We start from the raw sequence: 27594 nt of genomic DNA on the forward strand, positions 1-27594 counted from the left end.
GTGGACTAATTCTGAGTGAAGGCCAGTTCTGTTTGTTTTATTTACCTAAAACATTTAAATAGCTACCCATGTTCTAACTGACCCTGGGCAGCTCCCAATCAAACGTTTTGATACTTCAGGACAGAGTTCCAGGCACTTGGAATCAAGCATATTTCACTTGCATAGTCCTCTCCTGGATTAGTCTCTTGATAAAAAGTTCTTTTAAAAAACATTTTTTGGGAAAAAAGTATACATACGGTAATCATGTTTTTAAGGGCTATTAAACCAGAGAAAATGCTGTCTTCTGTGGTTAGAATAGCTATTTCTGTTTGAATTCTGTAGTTGCAATATCTTAACATGTCTGGGGAGGGTTAATGTCTTGTCATTAATGTTTGACAAGGGGGGGGGGAGGCTGCTGCCAGCCTCCCCCCCCCCCCCTAACTCCCAGCACTACTATGTAGATTCAGCCGGCAGGCACTCCCATGTGCTTCTCCAGGCTCCTGACCTGACACACTGCCAAAAACAAGGAATTCACAGCTCAACTAACATCTAAAAAAGGAAAGGCAGACAACAAATCCAGAACACCCTTCCTGCTGCATAGAGGTGGGGGAAGGCGGGATGGGGAGAGACGGGGAGAGCCAGCCAGCAATTGCCTACCCCTCCGCTATTCTCCAGCTCTGGCACCAAGAACTGTGTAGATGGAATTAGGATGAGCTTGTGATAATGGTGCCACAGTTCAGCAAATTAACTTTCCATTATCTCAGCTGCAGCCTCCTTCTCATTGCAGAGGACAGACCTATTGTTAAGGAGCAAGCCAGACCAGCCACATGACAAGGCCCCTTGCTTTCTTAACCTGAGGGATCACAGGATTTCTCCTAGCCCTAGGCAGGATGCATCTAACTTAGATCTGACAATGGGTCTGCTGGACCTGGAGAGTATAGTATAGTAAATTGTATTTTTCTTAGTAAATTTTATTTTCTTAGCACTAGAAGACCTTGAACAAGCCAAAGTACATAGTATTTATACAGGTTTCCACCAATCTGCTTTGGACCTAGTTGTCCTCTCTATCTCCTTCTCCATCCTGCCATGTCTGCTCATTATCTATTAGCAGTTTTTCAATCATCAGCACTTTCTTATCAGCAATTGAACTAACAGCAATTGGACTTCCTTTTTAATTAAATATCAAGTAGAGTTACACTGTGACAGTTGTTTTGTTCTTTACATTCTATTCATCCCTTACATTCCTTTGGCTTTAGAAAGTTCTCTCCCTTAGAACCATCCATTCTGATCTAGTCCTAATTGGCTTGAACCAAGCTGGTTGAGTGAATATGGAGACAAAGCTGGAATGGTGAGTACATAAAGAATAACAGAACTGCAGAAAAGACACAAAAGTAAATGTTATAAGTTCAATGACAGTAACTATCAATTGGCACAACCAATTTAGGGATGAAAGTTGGGTTATTCAAGATTTATCTCAATTCCAATGTCATGTGAAGGACCCTTGAGTTGAGTTTTCTAACTGATAACAGAACTAACAGTGGGTTTAGGGGCTGTTGGGTGGTTTTTTGTTTTGGTCTTCTGGACATTCAGTTCAACCCCTAGGTCAACCTGTGTTGACATAGGCACCACAATGCTCTATAAGTCTGAAATTCCCAATGAAGTGGAACTATAGACCTTTTCTAGTATTTTAGGATTAATGTCTGAAAGCCTGCTGCAAGTCTGCAATACCCCCATTCCACTCCAAAGTCCTGCCCTACTGATTCCCTCTTACCTTCGGTGTATTTCCCTCAATCAAAGATTTTATGAGCTATTAAAATTCTCAAAGCTCTTTCCCTTGCAAGGTAGAGGAGACCCGCTTCCCAAACGTAATACCTCATTGCTAGTTAGAGTCTTCTTATGTGCACATCAGAGATGATATATCTGAGAACGTGCCAGATGGTACAGCTACAGTATATACCTTTCCCATTCTGCAGACAAAAAAATATTCTGGGCTGAATAGTTTGCAAGTGCAACCTGGCTCTTCACCATCTCTACCTGTGGTAATTTTGGACCTAGAGGAGAGCTATTATATGGCGGTTATCATGTTTGCTTACATCATTTATTATATTATCATACATTTATATATTAACATATTATAATGTATTATATTATTATATATTTATTACATGGGTAATAAATGGTGCCGGCTCTATGGCACATCAACACCATTACTCCATGAACTGCACTGGCTGCCAGTTTGTTTCCAGGTGCAATTCAAGGCACTTGCTGTCACTTTTAAAGCCCTACATGGCTTGGGACCAGGTTACCTGAGGGATCGTCTTTTTCCAAAAGTTTCTACCTGTTTAGATTGGGCATGCTGCAGATCCCATCAGCCGAAGAGTGTCAATTGGCAGGAACTAGGACTTTTTCTGCTGTAGCCCCTGCCTTATAAAATATTCTCCCCTCGGAAATTAGAATGGCCCCAACCCTATTTGCCTCTTGCAAAACTTTAAAAACTTGGCTATATACACAGGCCTGGGGCTTGTAATGTGTTAAGCGTCCACTTATTTGGCTTAACTATTAGTCGAAAATCATCATGGCTGCTCTTTGCACTTATTTATTTTATGAATGTTTTTATTCTTTTAATGTTTTTAATTGTTTTATAATTTTAGAATGGTAAGCCACACAGAATCATCTGGCTGAGTCTTAGCTGTAGTAATTGGATGAGTGAATGAATGAATGAATGAATGAGTGAGTGAATGAATGAATGAATGAATGAATGGACTGTAGCACGTCTCCAGTGCTGCGCAGACAAAAAGATTCATTAAATGAACATAATACTTGGGATCTAGGGGTTGGAAGAGAGTTATTTATATTTGTTAAATTGTCTGATCCATATAATTCTGAATTTTCATAACATACTTTACGGCCAATTTGAAGTTTTTTACAAGGTTAGTAGTTTATATCCTTCCCTCCTCTTCTATGCAAATGATATAGTTACCTGAAATTAAGCTATAGATATATTATGCATGTAATCTGTGATTAGGGTACTATTAGTTCTTTCCAGGGACTCCTACATCTCATAGGTATCATTTAAGTTAGGATCACCTGGCATTCCTTATCCTCCACTTCTACAAATCCTTTCATCATTCAAACACAGAGCAACAGTACTGACCCATGTTAAATAGGTTATAGATATAGAATAGAGAATTCCCCATGGGTATTATTATGAAAATGTAAATTTATGAGTTGAGAAAGAACCTTGGATTACTTCTTTGGAAATAATCTAGAGATGCTGCTATAGGTATAAATGGTCTGTTAGATATTGTCCTATGCTGGTCTGACAGTTATACTGATAATTTGTTGCACAACTAGCAACCACAAAGGTTTGCTTGCTTAGCAATCACTTGGCAGGCTATTAAGATTATAGATGGAAAAGACATCTAGACTCCATCCTTTCCCAATGGTTCAGCAATTTATGGAAGAAAAAAAAACAATTTGCCAGCTTGGTGATTTTGGGTCATTCACTCTCTTTCAGCCCAATCCATCTTACAGGGTTGAAGTTGTGGGGAAAATAGGAGGAGGAAGGAGTACTAGGTATGTTCACTACCTTGAGTTACTTATAAAGTAATAAAAGGCAAGATAAAAAATTCTAATAAATAGCTTGCATGATAAGAAGTTAGCAGATTAAAGCAAATAACTTAAAGACCAAAACTAGCAATAATTACTAAAAATAAAATTAGACACAGAATTATAACGATATTGCTTGATCATTGAGTTTGTTTTAAGGCAATTCCAGGATCTGTGGTGGTAGGCGTTGGTCCCTATGCCAATGAAAATACGAGAGATATAAAATGGCCTGTTTTGCACCAACGGAAGGAGTTCCTACTTTTTTCTGGTCTCTACAACTAATGAATGCCTGGCAATCAGCTTTTTCTAGGGTTGATTTCCTGGTCTCAATCTTACTCTGCATCTTTCCTGCCAATAAAGTAGTCCTTTTCACTTGGGTCCAATTGTCCCAGACCTCTTTCCCTTGCACATTTACTACAATCTTGGTGGTAAGCAGAACAAGGTATACACACCTTTCCCCCTTGATTCCAGAAAGGTTTTGTACCAGTCTCTTGAGCAGAACCAAATACCAGGTTGGATGGAGTGCACTGGGTTAATTGAGGGGTAGAGGCTGGGCTGTGAAATTCTGGCGAGTATACATTAAAAAAAAAAACCAAAGTTCATGACTTCCCAGCAGGAAGGTACAAGCTTCAAGGTACATAGCATCTAGTGGCAAGGCCCTATCAAATAAAGAGATCCATTATTTGCCTTGATGGCTGCATGAATGTGAGAGCATCTGGCAATTTGTTCTCATATTCTACCCAATTTAATCCCATTTCAGTACACAATTTGGCTAATTGAATCTTTATATAGTCAATCTGATCTCTCCATCAATTCACTAGAAACTGGATAATAAGAAGTGTAGAGCTTCTTTTTGGTCCCCAAAGCCTTGGGTATGTTTTTTTAAGTGGCCAGCAAACTGTAGAACACCCACTCTTATTATGGAAGAGCAGCCATATTGTGGAATAATGTCTTTTGTAAGTACTTTACTATTGCTATTTCATTGGCCATAGAAGTAGGAAAGGCTTCAGGCCATTTTGAAAAAGTGCCCAATACAGTCAGTAGATGGCAATATACTCTTCAAGGAAGCATATCCATGAAATGAAGTTGCAAAGATTGGAATAGTCCATACATCCACAGGGAAGTGCTGCTGACAGCACTTAGAGAGTGTAGGCTGAATTCTGCACATACTCCACAGCTGTCGACCACTTGCTGTGCAACTTGTTTGAGACACACCAACATGTCAAAAATGCAGTGCAATCCTCCCTTTGCCCAGATGATCACAAGAGCAGAGAAGCTGGACAAGGTTCTAAAGAAATATGGGGGAGGGGGCATGAGCAACCCATTAAATGCCATCAGGAAGGTGGAGCCCCCAAGTGTTTCCAAGCAGTGTTTTCAGGAAACAGAAGGAATGGTCCCTGAAAAGGGACAGACTGGAGAAGAAAAGGCCAAAATTTCCACAGCAAAAAGAGTGAGAGGGGAAACAAAAAAACTAGAAACAGCAGCATAATCCAAATTGTTACCTTATGCTAAAGATGGGATGTCCCTGTTAGCCCAGCAAGAGGAAACAGAAATTTCAGGAAGGAAGCCACAGCTTATTAACAAAGGGGTATCCAGAAAAGGGAAATCTCTTTGTATCCAAATCTGACCAAATATCAAAAGCATATTGGAGTTAGTACTATAGATAGCCACTGAAAAACCTGCTGCTAGGGTGTAAATACAAGTTAGAGCAACAAGCTTTGTAATCTTAGCAGACGTAATTGTGGCAATAGCATGAGCCTCTATCACAAAGGCTTTGTGACAACAGAGTAGTCAGAGCACCATCAACCATCCTCATAAAAAAGATGACCATAGCTCGAGTGAGGTGAGGTAATGGGACTTCAATGAGGTCAAGACCAGAAGTAGGAACAGTGCTTACTACTGTCCCACAATCAGAAGGAAAGCCGTCAGGAGGGAGCAGTATTTAAAGTCTGATAGAGCTTGAGAGTCACATTAGCAACAGAAGTTTCTCATACTGAGTAAAAACTGAGCAGAGATATATTAGGTATTTTGAGAAAGCAGCGAATTTCTATGGCTTATGGTACTAGCAAGGTCATGGATGGCCCAAAAGAATATCTTGAGCACACTCCAGCTAAAGGGCAGCAGCTGCTACCAATTGGAAACACTATGGGCATCCAGCTGCTACCAGATCAGGTTTCAAAGAATAGTAAGCCACAAGCCATTGCCTAGGACCCATAAGCTGAACTAGTACTCCTGAGGCAATGCCCTGCTAAGCATGGCAATAGCGCAAAAAGATTTAGAATAATATGAAGGGTATATGCTGGTGCAGTTGAGAGACTTTGCTTCAAGGTAATGAAAGAAGAATTCTCTTCCTCAAACCAAGAAACAAGATTGGGAATCATGGTCAATTTGAACCAATGGAGATGGAAAAATTAGAGATCCATGTAACATTCCTTTAAAAAAAAATATCCTGGACTTATTTCTTGGTTGTAGGAATTTTCATAATAGGATATGGCCAAGAAAACAAAACTGGAGTAAAGACTTAGAAACCTTGTGTCCATGTTCAACCAAAAACATCAGCAGGGCTAAGCAGCCCTTGCCACCAAACGCAGAAAAATATCCTATGCATATACTGAAGAAACAAGGAATCCCAGAGGGGAAAGAAAGTGCTTGGATCAGGAGGCAAGATTTGATCAACAAAGTAGGCCTATCAACCAAGCCCTGCAGGAGATGACTGCAAGTGAATTGACAGTTCTTCTAAGTAAAAGCAAAAAGGTATTGAGAAGCAGAATGAAAGGGAAGTAAGTAGCATTCCAATCAACCACAGAAAAGAAGCAAAAATGGGATATAAGCAGTGGTGGGATTCAAATATGTTCTCTGTGTGGATGCCGCTCCCGGAAGTCTATTCTGGGCCTGGGCAACAAAAAATTAGCCACTGGTTCTGCCGAAATGGTGCAAACAGCTGAATCCCACCATTGGATATAAGTGAGAATCGTAGCTGGGTTTGAGACAGCCAGGATGTAATGAAACAATATATTCATTGATAAGACACAAATTCTGAACAAAACAATAAATAGGACAGATGTTTTCCCATTCAGGCTTCTTGACAGGGAAGTTAGGCGTACTGCGAAGAGATCCAATAGAGACAAGTGTTCCCTTTTCTAGCAAAACCTTATCCTCCTCCATTTTAGTGAGAGTTAACACAGACACTCCTCAACTTACAACCACAACTGTGCCTGGAATTTCTGTTGCTAAGTAAGACAATTGTTAAGTGAGTTTTGCCCCATTTTACAACCTTTCTTGCCACAGTTGTTAAATGAATCACTGTAGTTGTTAAGTGAATTATTTTGTTAAGCGAATCTGTCTTCCTCCACTGACCTTGCTTATCAGAAGCCAGTTGGGAAGGTTACAAGTGCTGATCATATGATCCTGGGACAGTGCAACCATCGTAACTACATGCCAGCTGCTAAGTATCCAAATTTTGATCATGTCCCCACGGGACGTTGCAATGGTGGTAAGTGTGAAAACTGGTCATAAGTCACTTTTTTCAGTGCCGCTGTAACTTCAAATGGTTACTAAACCAATGGTTGTAAGTGAAGGGCTACCTGTGTAGCAAACAGAGGGTGGCCTCCCAGACTTCACACAAATTCTCACCAGCAATGCTGAGAGAAGCAAGCCTGCATCTACACAAGAAGATGCCCTTGAAGAATTAAGAAGGGATATTCAGAGCTTAGTCAAACTCAGATTCAAAAGGATTGTCTTACACAAAGAAGCTATGATCAAAGGGCAGAGTAAAAATAAGATCATTTGAAGTTTTAATGCTGGTAGTCCTTGATTAATGACCACTCGTTCAGTGACCATTAAATTTTCTGGCCATTACAAGCACCCCTATGGACACGTAATTGTAATTTAGGCACATGGAACCCAGCTCACAATTACAATAGTTGCAGCATCCCATCGTTGAACAATTGCCATTTGTGACCTTCCCTACCAACTACCAACAAGTAAAGAGAATGGGAAGCCAATTGGAAAAGTTGTAAGTCACTTACTCTCTACTTGCTACAGAATAACAATAGCACTTAGACTTATATACCACTTCACAGTGCTTTACAGCCCTCTCGGAGCAGTTTAGAGAGCGAGCATATTGCCCCCCCACAATCTGGGTCTGCATTTTACCAATCTCGGAAGGATGGGAGGCTGAGTCAACCTTGAGCCACTCAGAATTGAACTCCTGGAGTGAACAGTGAGTTAGCCTGCAGTACTGCATTCTAATCACTTCACCACCACAGTTATGACAGTATGAGAACTGTCATGCAACAGCACCCCTCACTCACTCAGCCACACTCACCTGGCACCATAACCTCCCCCATAACTGGACACATTCCATACAACTCACCTGCATACTAGTGAGCCACCTAAGGAAAGACTTGTCATGACCGTGGTTTGCAACTTCCTATTGGTTTCCCCATTAACAGAGACTATCAGGATTGCATCACTAACTGATGATGTCACATGATGCCACACTTTACAAATGCATTGTGTCAGGTCTGCCATTGTAAACGCTTCAGCCTGAGCCTGCTTCACTGGCATCTTGCTATAAAATGCAAGAGGAGGGAAAATGGAAATGCAGGGGGGAGGGATGACAGGAATCAGAAGTGTCAATCCAGAAAAGACCAGCTCATCCAAGGACATGAGCATGAGAACAGAATGTGAAACTACACCAACAAGGCACCAAACCTAAAGCAGTTACCAAAACACCAAATTCAAATATCATTGGACACTCATGAACTGGTCAAGTGGGGAAGGGCCCGGGAAATGGGGAAAAAGCAAATTTTGAACAGGAATATTCAGATCCAGCTTTAGTAAAAGTATACCTTTCGTTACAAATGGAGTCGAGGGTCTTTCTGTCCTACATGTCCAAGCTGAGACAAGTCTGACACATAGCAACAGAAATTACTGTTGTAAAGTAAGGACTATCTAAAGAGGCAGACTATTTGTACAGAAAATCCTAACTTAGCGGTAAGTGGGAAAATAGTGGGGCAGGGGACATGAGAAAGGGATGCTGGGTAGTTAGTGGATCAAAAGACGGAATAGGAAGATTCCTCTGTAAAACAAAAGAATGTTCCTTAACTCCCTGCATAATCACAGAGGAGATGGGTAAGACCTCAGGAAGAGTCTACAGAGCAGAATGAGCTACACCAGCATCCACAAATCATTTATATAAGTGCCCATTCACAAAAAAAGTGAATGTAGAGTAAGACAAGACAAAAAATATACACAGTCTTAAAAGATTTGAGTAATTCAACTATAAGTGCGTAGTCATGTTAAGTCATGGAGGCAGCATGGAAAATTACATTGTTTTTTCTTTCCTTAGAAAACTTGATTTAATTTCTCTGCACACAATAGGTTACATCAACAAAAAGGCAGCATTTCAATACACAAGATTTTAGATTATATTATTCTGCTTTTCACTTCATGGGACACTGTAGTTTAGGAACAAGATTGATAAATTAGAATATAACCCACAGCATAAAGGCAAAGATGATTGGATACTTACTGGCCAACTCATATTAATATTATGAAAACTTGACAGAATTGCTGTGTTTCACTTGGAGATGAGACCATTAAAAAGATATATCATTTATTTGAAGGATAGTTCATGTACAATGAAATCATTGCTTCAAAGCAAAGGTCAGAGAAGAGGAGATGGGTAAGACCTCAGCAAATTACAAGAAAAAGAATTCAAGAAAACAATAGAAAGCAATTAAGAGAATTGTTTAAGAATGGAACGGTGTTTTAGAAAGTGGAAGATTCATAATAATAGGATAGGATAGGATAGGATAGGATAGGATAGGATAGGATAGGATAGGATAGGACAGAAGAGAAGAGAAGAGAAGAGAAGAGAAGAGAAGAGAAGAGAAGAGAAGAGAAGAGAAGAGAAGAGAACTGGAAGGAACTTTGGAGGTCTTTTAGTCCAGCCCCCTGCTCAAGCAGGAGAATCTATACCATCTCAGACAAGTGACTGTCTGCTAGCCTCTTCTTAAAAATCTCCAATGATGGAGCGCCCAAGATTTCTGGAGGCAAGCTATTCTATTGGTTAGTTGTTCTCACTGTCAGGAAGTCTGTCATAATCATTAAAGGTTTTAAAGCAAAGTCTGAATACCTATATTAGGACTGTTGTAATACTAGATATATCGCCATGCAAGGGATTAGATTATATGACCTTTGTGATATGCTTAAAATTTTAGGTCCATCACTGATCATAAACTTACTCTGAGAACTAATTTTGGTATGTGGGTAGTGACTAGCAATTCCCCCACTTCACTGTTAGGAGTGAAGGAGAAGGATTAGTTGATTAATATCATTTTATTTTAGATAAGCTTGTTTCAGGTATTTTGATTTTGCTAAGTGAAAACCATTTTAACACACATTTACAAGTGTCACCCAGAAAACACCACAAAAGTGAACAGTCCTATCTACCATTAGCATAAGGATCTTCTCTCTATATAAAACCAGTAGCCAATGATACTCTCCTAGCATGTGCATATGTATTATTCCCCCCTCACTTCAAAACAACTCAATCATCAGCATACAAAGTTTGCACACTCTCAAAACAATTATACTGTTGCAAACAGCGCCTACATTAGTACAGGTAATAAGAATAGGATGCACCAGCATGATAGTATGGAGATGAAGGAGGGAAAAAATATAGAAATATTGTTTTCTCTCAACAGAAAAGCTAACACTGGTAGCATCTCACACAAGTGAATTAGATCTTGGGAAGGAAAACAGTCATCTCAACATTTGCCGATACAGAGTTAGAAACAGGAGCTGAGGTTTCTAAATGTGGAGGATTTATCTATGTTTTCTGTAAGAAATACACCTTGTTAGACTATGAAATGCCCTCCAACAAATCTAGCAGGAGACAATTCCAGTATTATTACTTCTGGCACTATCAGGCCTCAGGCAATTCCAAGGTAAACAGTCCAAGTTGGCCAAGATTATTAAGGAGTCTCATTTTGCTATGCAATAAATTCTATTCTCCTTACTATAAAAATATCAGTTCTGTTACACAGGTATATGGAGAACTTACCCTTTATAAAAGTATACTATATTTCTAATTTCTCTCTATTATAGAGAAATGTTTTTAAAGAGGGCAATGCTATCTCTCAAGCAAAGGAGAAACCCACCTTCAGAATTTCAATAACCAGTGAGCTCTTTTTCTCCCTACGATCAATTGCACCCCAATTCTATTAAGCCATAACATTCCCCTCTCAGTCCAGTAATATTTACCACTTTTTCTATTCAGTTACCTAAAATTAAAAAACATTCAAACGTAGTTCAACACATCTGAGAATAGGCACATTATATATGAATATAAAGAACTAAGGTGGAAGTTTTTAAGAAGACACTGGACAACCATTTGTCTGAAATGGTATAGGGTGTCCTGAGCAGGGGGTTGGACTAGAAGACCTCCAAGGTCCCTTCCAACTATTATTATTATTATCATCATCATCATCATCATTATTATTATTATTATTTATATTATTATTATTATTCCTAGATTTCGTTGCTTATCTTTTAACTTTCTGGGTTTTAAAGACTGATAAATCAATGCTGCTGAATAACCACTTCTATCATCATTACCATGACCAGCAATGAGGGACAATAAATTTCTATCTTAACAATATGAAAAAAGCCCTATTATCCACGCTAATCTAAAGCAGGTATATTGACAATGACAGAAAGGATATGCTATCATATTCTTATCCCCCAATCCAATCAACCTGCAAGTTAGTTTTCAAGTTTCCCCTTCATTTTCTACTTTCTCTCTTTAGTTTCTATACTGTAGCAGGCACTGCCTGTTGTCAAATTGCGAACTTTTGTTCCTATGCTGTTTTGTGTGCCAGAATATTCTCAGTTGAAAAGTGTTTCCAAGGCAAGTGATACACACTTGCCCAACTAGTTGATTCTGGAGAGAGAGGCTAGCCCCATAATGACGTAAGCTAAGATAAAATCTTATCACCTATTCTTAGAAGGAACATGAATATTCCTCATTCCGGTTTAAGTCTAAGGGTATTACATCTATATTTCTAATAGCCCATTATCTCCAAAGGGAGTTATGCACCATCCAGACATATTGCAAGTAACACACATCATCTTTTTACAAATTTTCTTTGCTAATCCTAGATTGCTCCTTCCTCAGAAGGCATGGCCTGTTTGATGCTTCTACAAATTGACTCTTTACCCCCACCTTCGTCCCCAAATCATGGCTGATGAGGGTGAAAAGGGATGGAACCTATGAATAATGTCTGCAAGTTGTTTCTTCTCATCTCTCATGTTCATAGTAGAGTATCAATTAAAAACATATTAAATGTAAGTCTAAAGTTATAGGTTCTAACTTATAAGAACCTAAAAACTCTGTTTAAAAAGTGTCATAGACCAGGAGGAAAATAGATTTTTGGACCTATCGTGTCTGCTCCAAAACTGTGTTGATCTGACACAGAGGCTGAAAGAGTTCAAGCTGTAGTATTACAATATGGAGATGGGAAAGAAAAAAATCTTAAATATGCAAATTTGGCAACACATCAAAGTAGGTAGGTAGGTAGGTAGGCAGGCAGGTAGGTATCCATTTTCTAAAATGCTGGTTTGGGCTTTGAATAAACATAGAGAGAATTGGGATATTGGGGAAGGGGACTTTAATGCTGTGCTTCAAGGACAAACAGAAGAATTATGTTGCTGCTAACCCCCCTGCAAATAATGCACCAATAGCAAAATCACCCCTAAAAAAATAATCTGCAGTAATTATTCATACCTGTATTCTCCATACTTAAAAAAGTGTGTAAGACATTATACGATGTCCAGTTGGAGAAGCCTAAAAATGAAGTTTATGTTTACTCAACATAGGGGTCTCCCCTGAACAGTCAAAAGAGACAATATAGGGCTGGTTTTTAGAGGAATAATTTGCTTAATACAACTGCCGACTGTTTCAAGCTAAGGCAGACAGCTGTGTGGGATCTGAAAAAGCTATTACAAAAGTTTCATTTCCTATCACCTGCCTACATGCTTGCCGAGAATAAGAAAAGATTTTAAGGTTTGAAGAGAAGGAGGGTGGCTTGGGGCAAAGCATTCTGAAGTTCCTGGGTTCCAGACTAGGTTCCTCTGCTAACAGTCAGATAGTTGGCCATGAGAGTGGCCTGTACATAGAGAGCTGTGCTGGCAACAGCAATAAAGACTGGGAAAGAGGCTCAAACTCAGAAGCAATAGCAAAGAACACAGAATTCATCATGTGAGATCAGGCAAAAGGCTGCCTCTTTAGCCTGCAAAGTGAGATAACATGAATGTTGGCATTAATAGGCTTGGGCTAGATCAGGGATGTCAAACTGCCGGCCTCCAGCCAGATGCATCATGCCGAAACTGCACCCACCCCATGTGACATGTCATGTGACTTTGCAAGTTTGACACCCCTGGGGTAGATCATCTTTGAGTTAGCAAACAACTTTGTGACAAAGATTTACAGAGCTAATTTAACCAGTATGAAGACACCTGATGTTTTAAGGCTGGTATTTAAGAAAAACACTTACAACTTTTGTCCATCTTGGGAGATAACAAAACAACTGCTCTCTCCTGCCAAGACAGGCAGGTATTGTCTCCCTCTCTCTCTCTCTCCCTCACACACACAACCACGTACACAAAGTCCCCTGGGTCCCCCACTTCTCTACTAATGCTCCAGCTGCTGTGAAGAAAGTAAAGAGTTAAGTTAGCTGAGTATTTGGCTGGATACTCCAAGAGAAAGAAGGAATAGTCTGTTCAGCCAAGTGTTTCAATTCCCTCTGTCCTCCCTGCCCCCTTCCAAAACAGCACCAAGCAAGAGACAGCTGCAGCTTATAAGGAATGTGAGGGGCCCAGACAGGGACTCCAGGGAAGGAAACCAGGCCTTATATGGCCATGGAGGCAGAATCCAATTTTTATCAATGAGCCAGGAGCACAGAGACGCCCAGGCAGAGATAGCCAAAAATCAGAGCTGCTCCAGGCGGTCCTAGCAGGAAAGCAAAGAGCACCTGCCACATTCTGCCCAGCTCAGCCACCCAGCGCCTGCTGCCATTAGAGGAAGGCAAGACACAGGCTGTTTCCATCTCACATCGGCAGATATCCAGCACATCTACTCTGGTCCCAGGGAAGGTGGTGGGGGAAGGGAGAAGAGCCTCCCAGGAGAAGTAACACTAGCTAAGTCTGAGCAATCAAAGCACTCTCAGTCAGCTTCAGCCTTTCTCCCAGCCAAACTTTACTGAAGCTGGATAACATGTGCACAGAGAGAATTGCTGGGGATCAGGGGGTGCTGCTGCTCCCCAAATCAAAGCCCAACAGCAGAATCCAAGTCCTAATAGCTCCTAATTATTGCATGATCCAGAGCATCCCATTTTTTTCTTTCTAAATAAAGTTAAGTTATGGGAATTAACTCTTACCCTGCTAGATGTCAGTACTCTTGCTGCAAAATGCAGTGAAGGAAACAGTCTCGCCTTTGCAGTTAAGCTGGTAATACATAGGTTTACTGCATTAAAACACATGCAGATGGCAACAATGCTAGCAGTTCTTTCTCTCTCCAAAGACTGACAAGATAAGGTAAAAATTCAGGATACCTTTGTTTCTCCACTGCTGTCTGACTCAGACACCTGATACGTAAGGTCCGTTTCCTCAAAGCCCGTAGCACTCATGCGCTGATCGCTGGTTGGATCCGACCGAGGAGGGGAGTCAGGAGAATTCAAGCATGTCTGGATCAGTGCCTTCCCCGTCTCGCTGGTGATCATTGGCTGCAGTTTCCGTGTAGCAAAAGTGTAGACGTGGCCTGTCTCACTGGCCACAAGTAGCAACACTTGAGTACCCGTAAGGGTGGAAAGTTCATAGGCCTGAGGTAACAACAACAAAAAAAAAGAAGATAGTGAAGAAAACCCACAGTCAGGAACAGATTCTGAAAAATGTCACTAGTAAGAAGAGGAAGTATAACTAGATTCATCTCACAACAGGACATGAGATACCCTTTTGAGTTGATTATGGATTACGTAAACTATAATGCAGTTTGACATTCAAGAAGCCACAGTTAAAACAAACCATGGCTGAGAATATACATGATTTTAACCAACATGGACATCTCTTAAGTTTCATTCCACAATACTTAAAAAAATAGTACTAAATGACTATATGAGGATCTATTGCTAGTATTCATGTGATTCTGGATAAATTACAGCTTTCCTACTGTATTGCTATGCTAGGTGCAGCATTAGTTGACCTTGGCTGGATGTCAGAAACCTAAGCAGAGTCAAACCTAGTTACTATGTGGATGAAAGACCATATATAAAGAAAATGCAGGGCTAAAGACTAGATTGGGAAGTTAAACAGAAGCAACAACCTGGAGAATGATGACTACAAACCATTCCTGTTTTACTGCCAAGAAAATTATATGGAAATCTCCATGTAGCTACCTTGACTCAAGGAGGCTTATTTTCATTTAAAACAGCAAGCTCTTTGAGGTGCAACAGAGACATGAAAACAATAAAAAATGATAGACCTTATGGTTTAGGAGGTATACAACTGCTTATATACTCACTATTCTGCAATTATGAGCAGAAAGTTGCAGTAGTATCATTCACAAGCATAGTTCCTTCCATTTGCAATCAGAAAATGCCATTCCAACAATTCTAGGTTTATGTATAGGTAGTCCTTGATTTACAACCACAATTGGGATCAGAATTTCAGCCATAAGTCAATATGGTTATAAGTTGAATCATCGTGCGACAGGACTTGATTTTATAATGATTTTTAGCATAGTCATTAAGCAAATCACAGTCATTTAGCAAATTGTGATCAAGTGACCGCAAGATGCTGCAACCAGTCATAAATGCAAGCCAGTTGCCAAGCACTCTTAACTGCAATCACATGACTTCGGAGGTGATGCTACAGTTATACGTGCAAGTACGGGTTGTAAAGCACTTTGTCCAAGGCAGTCATGCCTTTCAATCATCCTTAAACAAACACCTGTAAGTTGGGGACTACCAGTATATAATGGCATAGTTCATATGGTGTGTTAATTTTGCTTGGTTCCTTCTTCGTTCATTACAGATACCATAACGCACAGTTGGTATGCGAAGCCTGAAATGTAGCCTTTCTAGCCTGAGGCCTCCAGATCACACAGCCAATGAAGTCAACTACAAGTCTCAAAAGCTTGTGCATTAACAAATGTATTGAGTTAAATAACAAGATTTCTTATCGGTAAAAAAGGTAAAATAGTGACAGTTATATTTCAGAAAACTGCCCAATAGAATGCACTACAGATAAAACTTTATGTAAAGTTTAATGTAATCTAAAGTTTATCATTTTGAATTTTTTTTTAAAGAATACTGACTCTGAGTCTTGAAATCAGATTTGGTGTTTGAGAAGAAAATACTAACCTACTAACCATATAGAAATAAAACAAGTGGCCAGCATACCAAACCACAAATCTACCTCTGAAGTTTATGTAGACCATAATTTCATTTCCCAACTTAGTTCCTTCCAGTTATTGTTTTTCCAAACAAAACTTCCCCCCCCTTTCTATTAACAAGCTAAGACAATAATATGAATTTAATACAACTGCATAACCTGGGAAAGATATGCTTGATTATAGCAAACTTTGCTCCACTTTTTAATTCCAGGATGAACAGTCAGGATAGAGATGCTTTCTTGGAAATGGGACAGTAAAAATGAAAATATTAAAAATAAAGTGTATGCCATATTGAAGACAAGAGTAGCAAACAGGCAATCTGACAAAAAAAGTTACTTGAGGTAGGATGACAGAGGACATAGAATAAAGATGAAAAAGGTTCTAAGCTAAAACATGCAAGTTAAATGGGTAGCCTCCAAGTCCCAAACATTTCATTTTGGTAACGCATGTGTAAATAATTCTATCTTTCCAATTCTTCCACATATTGTGCAATGTATCAGCCACCTGGCAATGTTGTGTTCACTCTTTATCTACCATGTTCGCTACGTCCTCATCTCTACTAACCCATTTTGCCAATTTCTTCAAGTCTTGTTCTTCTCCAAATAGTTCTTCAAAATACAAAGCTAATTGGACGCCAGGCCCGTAAATCTGTGTATTGGTTTCACATGAGGCAAGAACCACATGATGAAGCACCTATTACATCTGATGCTCAAAAGCCAAGCTCCAGTGGTGAGAAGGAGCAAAACGGAAAAGGCCAGCGCATAGCACAATTCAATATGTGGCTAAAGGAGTGGTGTAAAGGGGAAGGCTTTGGATATATTAGTCACGATGTCAGTAGCTGGTCCAATCAAAAGATGTACAAAAGAGATGGTTTGCATCCATCAAAAAAAGGGACTGAGTTACTCGGCTATAAATTCACAGATTTTCTGGAGGGAAATTTAAACTAAACAGCGGGGACAGGGAGTTAATTGATACGGAACAACCCTGTCCCCGGCAATTTAAAAACTATAGGGCTATCAGTGCATGTAGCATAGATGTGTGTGTGGACAAGAATACCAACCTTGCTATCAATCAAAATGAAGCCTCTAATAGCGAGTGCCACATAAAGTGCACTAACCAAATAGGTGGTAAGACAATAGGGGAACTCAGGCACCACACAGGTTATGTAGAAAGGAAACACAGGGCCACCCACAAAGGACTCAAATGTTTTTACACCAATGCACAGAGTATGAACAGCAAACAGAGTGAACTAGAAATTCAGGTTAATGAGGGCAGATACGATATTGTTGCCATTACGGAAACATGGTGGGGTGAAACTCACACATGGAACACACAGCTAGAGGGATTTAAATTATTTAAAAGAAACAGACCAAATAAAAGAGGAGGTGGAGTTGCTCTCTATATAAGAAATAACTACATCTCCACAGAAATAGAGTACAACAATGATAAAAACTATCTTGAATGCATTTGGGTCAATATAAAAGGGGGGGGGAAATGACATTGCCATAGGTGTATACTACAGACCACCCAACCAAACAGAGGAAATAGATGAACTTTTTGCCTAGTCAGCTAACTAAGGTATGTAGGAAGCACATCACAATAGTAATGGGGGACTTTAACTACCCTGACATCAACTGGGAGACAAACTCCGCACCAAGTGGAAGATCAAACAGGTTCCTGGCAAACCTAGCAGACAACTTTGTCTCCCAAAAAGTAGAGAAGGGAACTAGGGGATTAGCCATTTTGGATCTAATTCTCACTAACAGAGATGAAATGATAGACGGTGTTGAAGCCATAGGAACCCTGGGAGGAAGTGATCATGCAATATTAGAATTCAACATTATAGAAGCACAACCAATAGAACACAGTCAAACTAGAGTCTTGGACTTCAAGAGAGCTAATTTCAATAAACTTAGAGAGGGCTTGGGAAGGATTCCATGGATGAGAATCCTCAAGGGGAAAACAACTCAAGAAGCTTGGGAAATTTTGAAAAATGAGATAATAAAAGCACAGTCTAGCACAATACCAACAAAGAGGAAAAACAACAGCTCTCAAAAGAAACCAGCATGGCTGCATAAAGAACTCTCTGACAAATTGAAAGATAAAAAGGACAAGTATAGAAAGTGGAAAGAGGGGAACATAACTAAGTCAGAATATCAGCAAATAGCCCGAGCCTGCAAAGATGAAGTGAAGAAAGCCAAGGCTCAAAATGAACTAAGGCTTGCGACCAAAGTCAAAAATAACAAAAAAAGCTTCTTTCAACATGTAAAAAACAAGAAAAAAGTGAAGGAAACGATTGGTCCATTAGTGGGTGGAAGTGGCAAGAAGGTGACAACAACAGGGAGAAAGCAGAACTATTTAACTCGTGTTTTGCATCTGTCTTTACACAAAGGGAAAAAACAGACCAACCTATCAAAAATAGTGCCATAAAAAACAAAACAGAAACACAAGTTAAGATAGGCAAGAAAATGGTTAGGGAGCACCTGTCCAGCCTAGATGAGTTCAAATCGCCAGGACCAGATGGATTACACCCCAGAGTTCTCAAGGAACTGGCAGATGTGATATCGGAGCCACTGAACTATATTTTTCAAAGATCCTGGAACACAGGGGAACTACCAGAGGACTGGAAAAGAGCTGATGTAGTTCCCATCCTCAAAAAAGGAAAAAAAATGGATCCAGGAAATTACAGACCTATCAGCCTGACCTCAATACCTGGGAAGATCCTGGAAAAGATAATCAAACAACGAATCAACGAACACCTAGAGGCAAACAAAGTCATTACTAAAAGCCAACATGGGTTTGTCAAAAATAGATCATGCCAGACAAATCTTATTGCATTCTTTGACCAAGTGACAAAATTAGTGGATCAGAGGAATGCTGTGGACATAATTTACTTGGACTTCAGTAAGGCATTTGATAAAGTAGATCACAACCTACTACTTGACAAGATAGAAAAATGTGGGGTAGACAGAACCACCACCAGATGGATCCGTAGCTGGCTGACCGGCCGTACTCAGCGAGTGGTCCTCAATGGAACTGCATCTATATGGAGGGAAGTGTGTAGTGGGGTGCCCCAGGGCTCTGTTCTGGGCCCAGTACTCTTCAACATCTTCATCAATGACTTGGATGAAGGGATAGATGGGGAACTCATCAAATTTGCAGACGACACCAAGCTGGCAGGAATAGCCAACACTCCAGAAGACAGGCTTCAGATACAGAAGGATCTGGACAGACTTGAACACTGGGCACTAACTAACAAAATGAAATTCAATGGTGAAAAAAGCAAGGTTCTACATTTAGGCAAGAAAAACCAAATGCACAAGTACAGCATAGGTGGCACCATGCTCAATAGTAGTAACTGTGAGAGGGACCTCGGAGTCCTAGTAGACAATCACTTAAATATGAGCCAGCAGTGTGCTGCAGCTGCCAAAAAGGCCAACACAGTGCTAGGCTGCATTAACAGAGGGATAGAATCAAGATCACGTGAAGTATTAATACCACTCTTCAATGCCTTGGTAAGGCCACACTTGGAATACTGCATCCAGTTTTGGTCACCACGATGTAAAAAAGATGTTGAGACTCTAGAAAGAGTACAGAGAAGAGCAACAAAGATGATTAGGGGACTGGAGGCTAAAACATATAAGGAACGGTTGCTAGAATTGGGTATGTCTAGTTTAACGAAGAGAAGGACAAGGGGGGACATGATAGCAGTATTCCAATATCTCAGGGGCTGCCATAAAGAAGAGGGAATTAAGCTATTTTCCAAAGCACCTGAAGGCAGGACAAGAAGCAACGGGTGGAAACTAATCAAGGAGAGAAGCAACCTAGAACTAAGGAGAAACTTCCTGACAGTTAGAACAATTAATCAGTGGAACAGCTTGCCTCCAGAAGCAGTAAATGCTCCAACACTGGAAGTTTTTAAGAAGAGACTGGACAGCCACTTGTCCGAAATAGTGTAGGGTTTCCTGCCCGAGCAGGGGGTTGGACTAGATGACCTCCAAGGTCCCTTCCAACTTTACTACTATTATTATTATTAAGGGGCGTTGACTTACCTGAACGCCTTTTCTCAGCACGGAGATGGATAATCCACGCAGTGGGTTGAGACTGTATTCCTGGCCAATCAGATCAGTCAGCCAAAATTGCCACGCCTGTCCTGGACCATGATTCCCCAGTCTTGACACGAGCGCAGCCATTGACTGACAGTAAGATGTTTTGGCTCAACTAAATATACCCTATTATCCTAGTCTATAAGGGTGGGTGTAGATTATCCATCTCCGTGCTGAGAAAAGGCGTTCAGGTAAGTCAATGCCCCTTCTCCAGCACTGGAGATGGATAATCCACACAGTGGGACGTACCAAAGCCTATTGTCCCTTGGATTGGGGAATAGACTGGTCCCGTGTGTAACTTTGGTCTAGAACCTGCTGGAGAACCCTCCTACCGAAGGAGGCCTCTGCAGAAGAGTACTTGTCGATTTTGTAATGGCGAATGAATGGAGAGGGTGAGGCCCAAGTGGCTGCCCTGCATACCTCTTCAATAGAAGCCTGCATGGCCCATGCTGCTGAGGTGGCAGCACTCCTCGTGGAGTGGGCCGTGATATGCTTGGGGACTTGCAAGGACTCCGCCTGGTATGCCCCAGTGATGCATGCCCTAATCCACCTACCGATGGTAGAGGACGAGACCTTCCGGCCCCTAGTAGCGGGGTGGAAGGATAGGAAAAGCGCTTCCGAGCATCGGAATTCCACTGTGCGCGAAATGTAATGTCTTAGTGCCCTTCGTACGTCCAAGGTGTGCCATTGTTGCTCCAGGGGATGAGCTGGGTTTGGACAGAAGTCTGGTAGGACTATTTCCTGTGATCTGTGAAAAAAGGAGTTGACCTTTGGAATGAAGGAAGGGTCTATTCTTAGGACTACCCTGTCCCTGTGAAAGTGACACAGGTCCTTCCTCGTTGAGAGAGAAGCTAACTCGGATATCCGTCGAGCTGACGTGATAGCTACTAAGAATGCTACCTTATGGGTCAGGTAGCGAATGTCACATGTTTTGAGTGGTTCGAAGGGCGCTCTGGTAAGAGCTTGTAGTACTCGTGGTAGTTCCCACGATGGATACCTGTGCACGGTTGGCGGTCTGATATTCGCAGCCCCCTTGAGAAAGGATCGCATTAAGGGATGCTTGCCCAAGGATTCACCGGGGCTGGCAGAAAATATAGTTGAGAGGGCGGCGATTTGCCTGCGCAGCGTGTTTGGCGAGAGGTCCCTCTCTAGGCCATCTAGTAAAAATTCTAGGATCTTGGGAACTGTGATCCCTTCGAATAACAATTCCTGTTCAGAGCACCATGATTGGAAGCTTCTCCACGTGGCCTCGTAGATACGGTTCGTGGAGGGGTGTCTTGATGCCTGTATGACCCTAATTACCCCCTGTGAGCAAGCCCCCTTGACTAAAATTGACCGTTCAAGAGCCAGACGGCTAGTTGTAGCCATTGTGGCTCTGGGTGGGAGATCTCCCCGTTTGAGGGAGATCCTCTCCGGAGGAATCCGCCATGGATTCGTGCGGGAGAGACTCCTCAGGTCTGCGAACCAAGGTCTCCTTGGCCAATAAGGGGCCACAAGGATTACCCTGGCTCTTTCCCGCAGAATCTTGCGTACTACCGCCGGAAGGAGAGGTAAGGGTGGAAACGCGTACAGGAGTCCCCTTGGCCATGGGCTCCGTAACGCGTCCGTCTGCTCTGCTCCCCTGGATGGGAATCGGGAGAAGAAGCGAGTTAGGTGGGCATTGGAAGGAGAAGCAAAAAGGTCCACCTGGGGAAGCCCGAAGCGGTGACAGATCTCCCTGAAGATCTTTGGGTGTAGTTGCCACTCCGAGTGATCTATTGTTGATCTGCTCAACAGATCTGCTTGGATGTTTGCCTCCCCCGATATGTGGTCGGCCTTTATGGAGGCCAGATTTTGTTCCGCCCAGGCCCCCAGTAGGAGGGCCTCGGCCGAGAGCGAGCGAGAGTGTGTGCCCCCCTGACAGTTTATGTGGGCCTTGGCTGTCACGTTGTCCGTCAGGAACAGTACGTGCCTGCTTTTTATGCTGCTGTGGAAATGCCTTAACGCTAGGTGGATAGCCCGCAGCTCGAGCCAGTTTATGTTGTGTCGGAGATCCACCGCTGACCAGCGGCCCTGTGTCCACTTGGTCCCCAAGTGGGCTCCCCAGCCAAATAGACTCGCATCTGTTGTGTCTACTACTCTGTCTGGTTCCCTGAAGGGGGACCCCCTGAGGAGAGCTGGAGATAGCCACCACCTGAGGGAGTGTCGTACTCTCAGAGGTATGCCTACCCTCTTCCGGGATGCACTGATTTGCTGTCTCTGAAACGGGAGCATGAACCACTGCAGTTCTCTTGAGTGCAGCCTTGCCCAAGGAACTATTGCTATGGTCGATATCATCTTCCCTAGCAGCTGGGAGAGGCAGACCAGCGTCACTGACTGACCGCGGCTTACCAGTTTTACGGCTTTCCTTATGCTGCTGAGGCGTTCCTGTGATAGGTACACCTTGCACTCCTGTGTGTCTATGACCGCTCCCAGATGGAGTATTCTCGTAGTTGGGGTTAGGTGGCTCTTTGGAAAGTTCACCGAGAAGCCGTGGTCCTGCAGCAGCTTTAGCACTAACTTTAGGTCCGCTTGAGATTGCTGGGCGGACGATGACTGGATTAGAATATCGTCCAGGTAGCACTGGACTCTGATCGGGACGTTTCTTAGGCGTGCTGCCAGAACCGCCAGAATCTTGGTGAACACCCTGGGCGCTGATGACAGGCCGAATGGAAGTGCCCTGTATTGAAAATGGTGCCCCCTATAGGCGAACCGTAGAAAGCGGCGGTGAGCCAGAGAGATAGGGATGTGCAAGTATGCCTGCGTGAGGTCGATCGATGCCAGAAAATCCCCTTTCCTTACGCTTCCAAGGATGGAGCGTAGTGTCTGCATTTTGAATTTGCGGTATTTTATGTAGAAATTTAGCCTTTTTAGATCCAGAATGGCTCTCCAACCCCCCGAGGGTTTTGGGACCACGAAGAGGATAGAATAAAACCCCTGGTCTCTCTGGTTCATAGGAACTGGTTCTACGGCCCGTATGTTTAGAAGGTGCTGAACGGCCTCGTTCATGAGCCTTCTCTTTGTTGGGTTCGTGGGACAGGGGCATGGGCGGAAGCGGTTCGGGGACTTTGAGAGAAATTCTAGAGATAGACCGTGACGTATGGTGTTCCTGACCCATACGTCCGTGGTGGTCTCTTCCCACTGGGGAGCAAACCCTGCTAGTCTGCCCCCTATGAGAAGGTCTGGGTGGGAGTCATCTGGTACGGCGGAAGGGGCGGTTGTTCCCCCAAAAGGGCCGTCTTCCCTGTGTTTGCCTATTTCTTGTGTTCTGTCTGTCCCCCTGTCTTTCCCTATCCTGTCTAGCTTGGAAGGGTTGGGAATTTTGGAAGTAGTTGACCCTGGTTTCCGTACGAAAGGATTGTTTCCTTTCCCAGGAGCCGGGTCTCTTGTCCTGCCTTTTAAGCATTTAAGGACCTTGCGCTTGTCCTTGTTCTCTGTCAGGTATGGCGTTAGTGCCTCACCAAACAGCTTTGCCCCTTGGTACGGAGCCAAAGCCAATTTCCACTTGGATTTGGTATCCGCCTGCCAGTTCTTTAGCCAGAGGAGGCGCCTGCTCGTGTTGTTTGCTGCCATTGCCTTGGCTGAAAACCTGGTCGCCAAAAGTGTCGCGTCCGACGCATATTCCGTGGCCGCTACCATTTTGCTGAGTTCCTGGTGAGTGCGTACGTCCTCCATGGGAACCCGGCCCTGTAACTCACGGAGCCAACAGAGTGTGGCTCTGGTGAAAAAGGACGCGGAGGTAGTCGCCCTGGTAGCCCAAGCTATTGCCTGGTGCGTTCTCCTGTAGTTGGACTCACTCTTTCGATCCTCGGCTTTAAGAGCCTCAGCAAAATCTCCTGATATGGCCGCGTCTGATATCAAGGGACCTATGGGTTCGTCCACCACCGGCACCTCCAATGTTCCCTCTAGCTCCCTTGCTACGTTAAATAGCTTCCTCTCCACATTGCTAGGAAGCGGTAGGGAGGTTGGCGCTGCCCACTGTTTCCTTATTGTGTTTAGGAACATGGTCGGGCATGGTATGCGGTATTGAGTGGTTACCTTTTCAGTGAACGTTGGCTCAGCCTCCGTGTCAACTGTGACAGGCTCCGCTGGTGTCCCATGCCCCAGATGGGCTGTGGCCTCAGCCTTGCACAGAATGGTAACAAAAAGAGAAGGGTTAAACAGGCCGCTGAAGGACGGCCCTTGAGGTGAGGTGTCCTCCTCTTCCTCAGACATTTGAATCCCTTGAGACGTACCTGGCTGGTCCAGGTAAGCTTCCTCTGAGACCGACGAGTCTGAGAAGGAGGAGAGGTCCTGATGGTCCTCCGTTTCCTCCCGATGCCTCGTTCTAAGTCCTAGAGGCTTGGCTTTGGAAGTTTGAGCCCTGGCCTCAAATGCACGGTCCACTGCCTGTGCTATTAGGGTAGTTAGCAGATCCCCCGCCAATGCAGGAGGAGTAACCATTGCCTGCGACCCTGGAGGTGCTGTGGTTAGCATGGTCCTCGGGGTTTCCTGTAACCTCCGTGGGGAGGGGGATTGGGAGAGCGATGAGAACTCGCCTATCCCGCCCTCTGTTTGGGACTGTGATGAGTTCCCTAATGACCAAACGCCCCGTGGGGATGTAGGGAGACCCAGCGGTAGATCGGGACCTATCCCCCCATTCTGCCTATTTTCAATTCTGGCCCTTTTCTGGGCTCTGTTGAACTCCTTTTCTAGGGCTTGGTGTCTTCTGATTGCCTGTTTGTCAGCCTTCTTTGATGACTTCCTTGCAGCCTTTCTAGGAGCTGCAGAGGATTCCGAATCCTCTGAAGCGGGTGCTCCAGAGGATGAAGGCAGGGCTCCAGTGGAGGGAATGATTGCTTCCTCCATTCTCCACTAACGCCGGGCCGCGATAGGGGGGACCCAGGTAGTAGGAGAGCTCCAACTTTGAGTAAGGACAGGTGCACTACTGGGGGCGTCTGGAACTCAGGAGCAGACTCTGCAAAATTGTCAGAGTTAGTCACTGTGCACGGATAAGAACAGGCACGCTAATGGGAATGCCTGGAACCCGGCTTGACTATGGTGGGTAAGGACAGGCACGCGACTGGGGATGCCTGGAACCCACCACTAAATCCAGAAGCGTACGGGCCACTAATGGGGGACCCGAAGTCCGGAAGGAGCCAAAGGCAACTAAACACAGTTAGTTATGAAAGGTTCTTATTTACTTTGGATTGTAGACACCAAGTCCTGGAACAAGCAGCTATGTGTCTGATTTGAATGTCTCTAAATGAATAATAGATGCTCTAGTACCCTAGTACTGTTTGCCTATTCATTTACTCCAGCGGCTGGACCTAGGCTTCTCAGGGAGCCTTGGATCCCCTGCTTGCACAAAATATGGCCGCTGCTGCCAGGAGACTACTGCGCATGTGTTAAAGAAGCAGGAGACTACTGCGCCTGTGCTAAAAAGGCTGCTGGTGCCACGTGCGGTTGTAACAAAGAGCCGCGCGTGCTCCCAGCTGCTCAGACAATGGCGCCTCGTTTAAAAGACCCTGAGCAGCCTGGTGAGTGAAAGAAACTGCTCCTTCGCTCGCCAGCTGTTCCCGTAATCAATCTCCCTCCCAGCATGCGTCCCCTTTGTCCTCCGCTTCCCTCGCTAATTGCTTGCCTTTCTGTCTTTTTTTTTTTTTTTAAATGCGAGAGGTTGCCCGAGCCTCCCCGTTTGTTTAAGACGGCTGCCGGCTGCTCCGGCTGTGGGAAGGTGGTTGGGGTTTGGGTGAGGGAGGGGAGTTAGGGAATTCCCCCTTTTAAGTGAGGGTGGTTTCCCCTGTAGGGAATCTGACTTCCTGAGTCTTACAATTTAGCAAGGGAATTTTAGAGTAATCAATTAAATTGAATTAAATTATTTCTAATTAACTTTTAAACTAAGCAATTTCAGCTACTAGAAAAAAATCCCCCCAATGGAAAGGAACTATACCTGCCCAGGAGCCAAAGTTGTACGTCTGTCTGTGTGGCCAGATCAGTCAAGACTGGGGAATGATGGTCCAGGACAGGCGTGGCAACTTTGGCTGACTGATCTGATTGGCCAGGAATACAGTCTCAACCCACTGCGTGGATTATCCATCTCCAGTGCTGGAGAAAAAGCATATTCCACTACTGCCAATGTTGTTTTCAGAAATACACAAGTTGAAGGAGAGGTCCAACCACTTAGCCAGTCTCTATGTGGAAAGCAGTACTTGGCTGCACCTTGGATGGGATGGTTCATTCAGGGATACCTAGACTGGCTTTTGTAATCAGGAGATTTTGCATGGTCAATTGGAGGCCAGGAGTTCCAGCATTTAAGGCCCACCTCAAGACAACACAGTTCTAAAATTAATTCCATGACATAAATGACTATCTTTGCTTTACCTTATGCTTTTACTTCTTTGAATCTCTACTGGGAATATAATTCTGTTTTAGTTTTCAAGGGTAAATGCATCTATAGCTTTATCATCTTGGAAGTTAACGATCTTGCTCCGGCCTTGTGGGCCAAAAAACGTGGGAAAGTAGGCATCAGACTGTTTCCAGTGCATGATGACATACAACATACAGTGGATGATATCCTATATAGGTCAAATTAGCGGTCCATCCAGCACAGCTTTGCTATTCAGACCAATAACCACAATCTAGGAATTTCAGCACAGAGCCATCTGGAATAGAAGATGGATCTTCTATATGCAATCTATGTGCTCTCCTACTGAACTGTACTTCTCTTTTTCTTGGGTAGACAGAAGAGCAGAAAGGCAAGCTGAAGAATTATCAACTGTTAATGTTTAATGGACACTTCATTGTCAACTAGCTGGCCTGTATTTCCCAGGAGTGATTAGAGGATTAGGCACATCCTGAGGGAAGCAGAATATTGCCAGGAGGCACTGCTCTTAGGCTAGATGAAGGGATTTGGTATATGAGGTGGGTGGTCCTGAATGTTTATTCATCAGGCTATGTTTGCAAAAGTGTCCTGGACATCGCAGCTGATGTAAGACACAAGTACAGAAGGTGGGGTAAGGTGGGAAGGATCTAGCTTGGCAATAGTACCTGTGAAAAAGATCTGGGTGTTCTTGTCAGCTGAAAAAACATGAACTAGAAATGTAATGTGCCTGCTAAAAAGACAAATGCTGTTTTGGAATCACAAGAGAAACATGAAATCCAGATCAAAGGAAATAATTTTTCTTTTCTAATTTGTCATCATCAGGCCCTATTTGACTATGACATCTTGAGCTGGGCATCACTGTTCAAAAAGGACCACGACAGATACGAACAAGCTGAAAGAAGGATTACTAAGATGGTGAAATATTTGGAAATCAAATTGTGAAGAACAGTTAAAGGATAGGAATATATTTAGCCCACAGAAAAGACAATTAAGGGGAAATATGACCACAGATTTCAAATATATGAAAGGCTGAAAAGTGAGGGGATTTATATCTATTGTTC

General features: G+C 43.0%; 1 protein-coding gene across 5 annotated transcripts in view; it reads right to left on the reverse strand.

The window, feature by feature from the left end:
• The window catches only part of SRF (serum response factor), a 92854-nt gene that overhangs the window by 30199 nt on the left and 35061 nt on the right, over positions 1-27594 (reverse strand). For all 5 annotated transcript variants that reach the window (XM_039324592.1, XM_039324591.1, XM_039324589.1 and 2 more), the window contains one exon: positions 14208-14474. In XM_039324592.1, the coding sequence (XP_039180526.1) occupies positions 14208-14474 (267 nt within the window). The remainder of the gene's footprint in view (positions 1-14207; positions 14475-27594) is intronic.

This window comes from Crotalus tigris, unplaced genomic scaffold, assembly GCF_016545835.1.
Source record: "Crotalus tigris isolate CLP2741 ecotype Arizona unplaced genomic scaffold, ASM1654583v1 scf7180000024302.2721777, whole genome shotgun sequence".
Classification (NCBI taxonomy): Eukaryota; Metazoa; Chordata; class Lepidosauria; order Squamata; family Viperidae; genus Crotalus; species Crotalus tigris.